Genomic DNA, 8490 nt, shown 5'->3' on the forward strand with positions numbered 1-8490 from the left:
ATTAAAATAGTTTTGTTCTCATTGGTCTGATCTGGTATTTTTTGTTAAAGGTTACAGCTTAATCTCTAATTTTATACTTTTAAAAATGATTGGCTGAAATCACTAAGTTATGTGTTTGCTATTGTATTCTGAAACTGTCTGACTGTTGAAACTGGCTCTTATTTTCATACAATTAGCCTTTGTTGTCACCTGTTGGTGATTGAAAACAAAGTTGCTGTTGAAGTGATTGTCTTCAGTGGTTCTGGAGAGATTTGACAGGTGAAATGGACTGGTATTTTCATACAATTTGCCATTACTGCCACCTGCTAGTGAGTGAGTGCTGTGTGAGTTGCTTTTGAAGTAGACCTAATTGTATGGCAGAAAAGGGAAAAATTTTGTGAACCGGTCTGAAAGTTTAAAAAGATTGGTATATTCATACAAGTAGCCTTTGTTGCCACCTAGTTCATTATATGCAAATAAATGATAGGCTATTACTGTTTTACACAGTGATATGTTCCAAACGATGCATCTTAAAATTGACAACTGGTCCCTGGAATTTTTTTTATGAATATGCTGGTCCCTGGCACAAAAAAGGTTGGGAACCCCTGGTCTAAACCAATTTGTCGAATAAATCACTCTTTCTGTAAAACATTAAACAAGGTCAGGTAGTTACAACACTGTTTGCAAATCTCATTCACTTTTTTTTTCAAAACTCTAAACACATTCTCACTCACTAAAACACATTCTGCACTGTGATGCACTTATGTTTCAAAACTCTAAACACAGGTAGGCGAAAGTTAAGCACAACTGCAACACAGATGTCATCGTTTACACACAACGACTCAAAATTGTTCACACTTATTTCTAATGATGTGACCAAACCAACTGTACATCATACAAGTCAGTTCAGAGTCCCAACATTTACTCAAAATGTTGCACTGAATGTTGATACCAACAATGGATGGAAACAATATAAGAGGGAGAGAAGGAAGAGGATGAGTAAGAGGAGGTGAACAAGCAGGAAGAGGATGAGGATGAGGAAGAGCAAGGTGTGGAGAATGTTGTCAAGGCTGGATCTGGCTTTAGGGTTTTCCCCTTTGCCTGCAGAGACGACATTGTATGAGATGTGGAGAAACTCCTCCGGCCGGACCCAACATGAAGACCTGATGCTGAAGCAGAATAAAATCTCTCTCACTGACCTTGATTTTGCAGTTGCACAACTCTTCTGAGTGACTGTAACATGCTTTTCATTTAGAGTTTTTTACTGTAACCTTTTTGGCTTTTGCAGCTGGTCACTGTATTTTCACAGTATGCAAGTGCTGAATATACAAACATGCGATAAGGCCTACTATTCAATATTCAGTACAATACTATACTTGCAGTGAATACAGTATACAATTTAGTCACCTTACTACTGTAAGTTGTCATTACTATTTTTTTACATAATTGCAAAATTTGTTTACTTTGTAACAATATACTTTTTTTCTGTAACTGCATGCTTTGGATTCTGTGTTCTCCATTTTCTGATGTCGTGTGTAATGAATGATCTGTAGTGTTTATAATTTTGACTCGCTGTGTGTATGATCTGAGAGCATTGTTTGATTTTGAGCAGATAAAATGGTTTTGAGGCAATTGTTTGATTTTGCCAGAAGAGTTAGAGGTTCTCTGAATATGGTGTGAAAATTTGGTTTTGTGTTTAAAGTTGAGAAAGTGAGTAATGGTTTCAAGAAATGTGTTTTAGCAATTCAGAAAAACTGTGATATCTTTTCAGAATATATATATATATATATATATATATAATTAATAAAGAAAAGCGCTCTCTGTCAGATAAAGTGAGTGGCTCTTAAAAGAGCCTTTGGTGGTCAGCGAGACCGCAGCGCTTATTTGGCCTTGGCGGGCTTCTCGGTCTTCTTGGGCAGCAGCACGGCCTGGATGTTGGGCAACACGCCGCCCTGAGCGATGGTCACTCCGCCCAGAAGCTTGTTCAGCTCCTCGTCATTGCGCACCGCCAGCTGCAGGTGCCGGGGGATGATGCGGGTCTTCTTGTTGTCCCGAGCGGCGTTTCCAGCCAACTCCAGGATCTCCGCGGTCAGATACTCGAGCACAGCCGCCAGATACACAGGAGCTCCGGCACCGACGCGCTCGGCGTAGTGGCCTTTGCGGAGGAGCCTGTGGACACGGCCGACGGGGAACTGCAGCCCTGCCCTGGACGAGCGAGTCTTGGCCTTCGCTCGAGCTTTGCCGCCGGTTTTGCCTCTGCCGCTCATTTTAACAATCAGTTTCTACAATCTTCACAGTCAGAGTAACTGAATGAAGAGCAGCAGCTCCACACACTGTCTTTACACGAGAGTGCCAGTCGCCCATTGGCTTAGAGTCTGATAGCATTTCAACCAATCACTGAACTTCCCTACAAAGCCCAGTCCCCCCCTTTCTGGCGGGAATAGTTATGCACCAGTTTTTGACAAATAGATGAAATCATTGAAATATTTGTGGTAGAATATTCAAATAGGTACAAAAATGGATATTATAAAAGCGCTTCACCCTCGTCACCACACTGTATATTCTGTGCAGATTGACCTGATACTGTACAGTATTGTGTTTCTCTTGTAATACTGGAGTTTTACCACTGCTTATTGTTTCTATTGTCACAATTCTCCAGTATAGTGGTATGCCTGTGTGTGTGTGTGTGTGTGTGTATTTATATTTTGTACTGTTATACATCTTATTTGAACTGTGACCACTGTCAGAACCCTCATTAGCTTTTTGGCCTTTTTATTTGTATACAATTAGTTTAAGAGTTTTCCAATACCAGGTGACTTATCTTAGTGCTTTACATTGTTCAGATTACATGAATCCCAGTAGTTTAAAACCACATATGGGCTATTTGCTTTCAAAATAATCTAATTATTAAAATACACGAGTTTTGCTCTTTACTCAGAGGTAGTGGGTGGCTCTTAAAAGAGCCTTTGATGTAATGAAGCACAGTAGCCGGTGTTTATCTCTTCTTGGGAGCTCCTCTTTTAGGCTTGGCGGCTTGAGGTTTTGCCGCCTTCGGTTTCGCCGCCTTGGCCTTCTTCGGGCTCTTGGCTGCTTTCTTCGCGGCCGCGGGCTTCTTCGCCTTCTTGGGGCTCTTCGTCACCTTCTTAGCGGCCTTGGCGGCGGGTTTCTTGGCCTTCTTGGGTGATTTCTTCGCGGCTGCGGGCTTCTTTGCTGCGGCGCTCTTGGGCTTCTTGGCAGCGGCGGGTTTCTTGGCCGCGGGCTTCTTCGCTTTAGGAGCCGCTTTCTTGGCCGCGGGCTTCTTCTTGCTCTCGGCTTGCTGCTTGTTGAGCTTGAAGGAGCCCGAGGCGCCGGTTCCCTTGACCTGCACCAGAGTCCCTTTAGTCACCAGGCTCTTGATGGCGATCTTGACGCGGGAGTTGTTCTTCTCCACGTCGTAGCCGCTGGCAGCGAGCGCCTTCTTCAGCGCGGCGAGAGACACGCCGCTCCTCTCCTTGGACGCGGACACCGCTTTGACGATCAGCTCGCCGACGCCGGGACCTGCTTTCTTGGCTTTCGCAGCGGACTTCTTCTTGGGCGCTTTGGCCGGGGCGGCAGCAGCCGGGGCGGGGGCGGTTTCTGCCATAATCTCTCTCTCTCTCCGATCGGATAATCTGCGAGTTTACAAACACGGTCTGCTTTCAGCAGTGAATGAGGAGCGCACGAGCGGCGCTGCGCCTTTAAACAACACATGAGAACCTCGTAGACTCAACCCGCGCTCTCGCTGTCTGTGCGCGTCCACGAGCCGCGGACTCTTGTGTTTTCTTCTCTTACATTTGGGCCAAAACTGGAGCGATTAAATAGTTTGTCTCAGTCAAAACAAAGTGAACAGCAAGCAGAGGTTCTGGGCTTTCATTAGAGACTAAAATACGCGAAGAGGAAATGTTTATTTTGCCTCCATCAGATCAAATCCAAGGCGAGCATCAGTCACGGGGAAAAGCCGCGTGTAAATTTAATGGAAAGTTTTACTGTAAAAGAGTGTAAAAGTCTGAAGGCGTCCTCTGTGTGTTCAGCAAACAGTCTGAAAGAGACTTTAATGAGACCAGCATCAGTGAGGGTCGAGGGGAGGCTTTGATACAGATGGTGTTTTGGGCCGCTTGAAGCACAAGAACATCATCCAGAGTCTGTCTGTGACTCTCATCTCTGGCCTTATCATCATCATCATCATCATCATCATCATAATCATAAATATATATACGTATGATCACACAGTATTAGAAGTTTTAACTTGTTTCATAAGCGGATTGTACATCATATCACGTTAAAAAAAAAAGTAAATCGTCATTTGTTTCTCAGTCTTCGGCTTGTTGATGATTGTGTTAAAGCTCTGAATGAGTTTTTCATTTAAAGCAAAGTGACTTAAAACTACTTATTTTTCTCCCTATTTCTTATTTCTCTCCTTGTTCCAGCTTGTACTTTTCTGGACAGTGTTTGAAACTATGTATTGCATTTCTCATGTCATTGCCTCCTTAAGCTTATTTCCTACATAAGTCTCTTTGGATAAAATCATCTGATAAAGGAATGAATGTAAATAATAAAGCACATGTCACTCATTGTAATATTTTGATTTAACCACTATTAAAATGTAATTCATAAAACAGTGATAATATTTACAGTATATGTTTGATATATTTGCACAGATGTTGGGGTTTTGGTCAGACTATTTAGGCCACTAGTTTTCTGACCCAGGAATATATTTTTCTTACTCTTGTTCTTGTGGAAAGAAACACTCTCATGACACACAGTAATTATTTTAAACATAATTTTCCTCATGTTTCACCATTTTAGTGAGGATATTTAGTGATTCACATGTAAAACCAAACAAACTCCATCTCTCTTTAACTCTGAACCAAAACTGGGAAACTTCTCGACCTAAAACAACAAACTTTAGACATTGATGCGCTTAAATTGATATAATTTTGCTATTGAAACTGATTAAACAATGATAGAGTTATTTTATTCATAAACCAACAGTATTAGTGTTTCCAGCTTTGTTCGGTTGGACTGAGGTTTTGACGACATCAGTGACACGAGGTTTTAAGGATCCAACTATTCATTTTTAATTTTGTTTTAATAATGCAAATTACCCAATTATTGAAGCTTAATGTTGAACTAGATGCACTTTTCAGAACTGGCTCTATAAATATTACCAGCCATTCAGATTTCTTACTAGTTTATTAAAAACAAAAATGACATTTATTTTTCTATGACCTTTATTGTGTGTGCAGAAAAAGGTGCAGTAAACAGACTAACATGTTATATTATATATAAGTAGGTCAATATAAGCTTGCTGGTCCACAGATATAAAGCCGTTTAAAATGACTAAATTATAGATAATAATGAAAAGCAAAGGCACGATCTAAAGCAAACAGAGGAAGAAAGTCCTGTAATAAAACACATGAACACAGTCCCATATTCCTCTCATTTATTGTTCCTGTAGAGCCTAAACGTACAGGACTCCCGTTAATGTTTCTTGTAAACTTTATGATGCATGAATACAATACAATATTTATTTATAAAGCACATTTAAAAACAACCAAGGCTAACCAAAGTGCTGTACAAAACAGAAGGGAAAAATAAATAAAAATAATAAAACAACCAATAAAGTAACACAAAACAATAAATAAGCAATAATCGTATCTGAATCAAGGAGTATTAAAAGCCATAGAAAATAAATAAGTCTTTAAAGATTTGAAGGTGGAAACAGAGGGAGCTAATCTGATGTAGAGGGTTTTTTCCAAAGTTTTGGGCCTGCAGTCGCAAAAAACCCGATCGCCTCGTTTGGATCTGTGAGTGAGTAGCACAATGAGACAGTGATCACTGGACCTCAGGGTTCTAGAAGGAGTGTACGGACAAGGTAGATCGGTCAGGTACTGAGGGGACAATTTGTTCAGGGCTTTATAAACAAATAATACAATTTTAAAATCAATTCTAAATTTGACAGGTAGCCAGTGCAGTTTGGACAGAACCGGAGTGATCGACTCATACTTGCGGGTCCCAGTGAGGAGTCTAGCACTGCGTTCTGCACTAGCTGTAGACGGGAGAGGGAAGACTGAGAGACACCTAAATAAAGTGAATTACAGTAGTCTAGTCGAGATGGTACAAAAGCATGAATCACTGTATGGAAACTACTCTGAGTTAAAAAAGGTTTCACTTTAGAGAGTTGGCGAAGGTGAAAAAAAGCATGATTTTACAACAGTACTGATCTGTTTCTCAAGTTTTAGGTCGTGGCGCATTGAGTCTCATATGGGCCAAGAGAACCACGGTCAACATCAAGCACACAGGTTTCCTTGGGCCCAAATATAATTATTTCAGTTTTATTTTCGTTTAAATTTAGAAAATTACTTGAAAGCCAAAGCTTAAGGTCATTTAAACAGGCCAACAGGAGTTGTAAACCATTTTTATCGTTATGTTTTAAAGGAAAATAAATCTGAGTATCATCAGCATGAAAGGATACTCCGTATTTGTTAAAAATGGAAGCCAGAGGTAGCATATACAGGGTAAACAATACCGGCCCGAGGATTGATCCCTGTGGGACTCCACAGTTTAGAGGTACACTAGAGGAGGACTGATGACCAATACGAACACTAAAACATCTGTGCTGAGGTATAAGCCGTTTATTTTTGACATATGTGACCCTGGATCACAAAACCAGTCTCGAGTCGCACGGGTATATTTGTGGAAATAGCCAACAATACATTGTATGGGTCAAAATTATTGATTTTTCTTTTATGCCAAAAATCATTAGGCTATTAAGCAAAGATCATGTTCCATTAAGATATTTTGTACATTTCCTACCGTAAATATATAAAAGATGTATTTGTGTGAGTGAATGCAGCACAATCGCAACAGAAATGCACAACTTTAAAGGCGATTTTCTCAATGTTTCGATTTTTTTGCACCCTCAGATTTCAGATTTTCAATAGTTGTATATCGGCCAAATATTGTCCTATCCTAACAAACCATACATCAACGGAAAGCTTATTTATTCAGCTTTCATGTGATGTATACATCTTCCATCCATGTGACTGGTTTTGTGGTCCAGGGTCATATATAAGATAAAAATTAAATCCACTGAAATATTTGAATTTGACATGGAAATATGAAGTCTGTAAAACTGGTGTGTAAGTCATAGTCATGTTTGTCTACATTAGCAGTTTAGAGCTGTAATAGTTTGACATCTTTATAAACAATCAAGAAGTTTCTGTGTATATCGCTTTATGTGAGTGAACTGAACATCCATGCAGATAAAATATACTTATAGTTGGAGATTTAGGTTAATTTGTTATGCTGAAATATGGAGAATTATGAATCTGCACAGTTTTGGAAAATTTAAGGCAGTGTTGTAGTGTCAAACATGATCATTTAGTTCACGGATAATACTCATGTCAAAATATTTTTAACATACCATCAAGGAGATATATATATATATATATATATATATATATATACACACACACACACACACACACACACACACACGTATGCATGTATGTATTAATCTTGCACGCATGATAAGCTCTTTCCAGGATAAAGTGTGTGGCTCTTAAAAGAGCCTTTGTGTGCTCGCCTCCTCGCCTCTACTTGGAGCTGGTGTACTTGGTGACGGCCTTGGTGCCCTCAGACACGGCGTGTTTGGCCAGCTCTCCGGGCAGCAGCAGACGCACGGCGGTCTGGATCTCTCTCGACGTGATGGTGGAGCGCTTGTTGTAGTGAGCGAGACGAGACGCCTCACCGGCGATGCGCTCGAAGATGTCGTTGACGAAAGAGTTCATGATGCCCATCGCCTTGGAGGAGATGCCGGTGTCAGGGTGAACCTGCTTCAGCACTTTGTAGACGTAGATGGCGTAACTCTCCTTCCTGGACTTTCTGCGCTTCTTTCCTCCCTTCCCGGCGCTCTTGGTGACGGCCTTCTTGGAGCCCTTCTTAGGCGCGGACTTGGCTGGTTCAGGCATGATGAAGAATGATCTCAGAGCTGACGAGTCAGTGTGAACTCAGGAGCGACTCTGAGGCTTTTATCCGCTGCACTATGCTAATTTACAAGGAGACGCGGTACCTTCTGATTGCCTGTTTTCATTGGCCGAACCCATAAACTCGTGTTTCACTGGACAACACAAAGCATCACGAGCGGATCGAGGGCCAATCACAGGCGGTTAAATGATAACCCCGCCTACCGTCCCATGTTTGAACGACACAGTTTCTTTTGTTTCATTTCCGGCTCTTTTTATTAATAGTAGTTTGAGAAAATTAGCTTTTCTAAACAAATATTGTGCACCATCGTGTGATTAAAACATCTTATAAACACATTGACGGAGCTTGGAGGAAAGAGACCAATAACAGTCTTTTTTTCCCCTGCATTTTCACTTCTGCTAACTTTGGTCCCATTCTGATCTAATTTTCTTTTTTTATTTCTGAAAACCACATTTTAGCATCAGTAAATAGATAAAGATTGTGTAATACAAACATAATAGTTTA

General features: G+C 40.7%; 3 protein-coding genes across 3 annotated transcripts; all 3 read right to left on the minus strand.

Annotated features, from left to right (window-relative positions):
* Positions 1-1859: 1859 nt before the first annotated feature.
* Positions 1860-2246, minus strand: LOC311288198 (histone H2A-like; the record flags this gene model as incomplete). The annotated part of the gene is made up of 1 exon (XM_084405478.1): positions 1860-2246. One exon carries the CDS (start codon positions 2244-2246, stop codon positions 1860-1862), a length of 387 nt encoding a protein of 128 aa, XP_084261604.1.
* Positions 2247-2974: 728 nt separating this feature from the next.
* On the minus strand, positions 2975-3601 carry LOC311288193 (histone H1-like; the record flags this gene model as incomplete). The annotated part of the gene is made up of 1 exon (XM_084405473.1): positions 2975-3601. The coding sequence occupies one exon, from the start codon at positions 3599-3601 to the stop codon at positions 2975-2977; it is 627 nt and encodes a 208-aa protein (XP_084261599.1).
* A 3925-nt stretch (positions 3602-7526) lies between these two features.
* LOC311288203 (histone H2B-like) lies at positions 7527-8116 on the minus strand. Its single transcript, XM_084405483.1, has one exon. The coding sequence runs from the start codon at positions 7968-7970 to the stop codon at positions 7596-7598; it is 375 nt and encodes a 124-aa protein (XP_084261609.1). The 5' UTR covers positions 7971-8116; the 3' UTR covers positions 7527-7595.
* Between the last annotated feature and the right edge of the window lie 374 nt (positions 8117-8490).

Source organism: Rutilus rutilus (genome assembly GCF_951802725.1).
Source record: "Rutilus rutilus genome assembly, chromosome: 3".
Taxonomy (NCBI): domain Eukaryota; kingdom Metazoa; phylum Chordata; class Actinopteri; order Cypriniformes; family Leuciscidae; genus Rutilus; species Rutilus rutilus.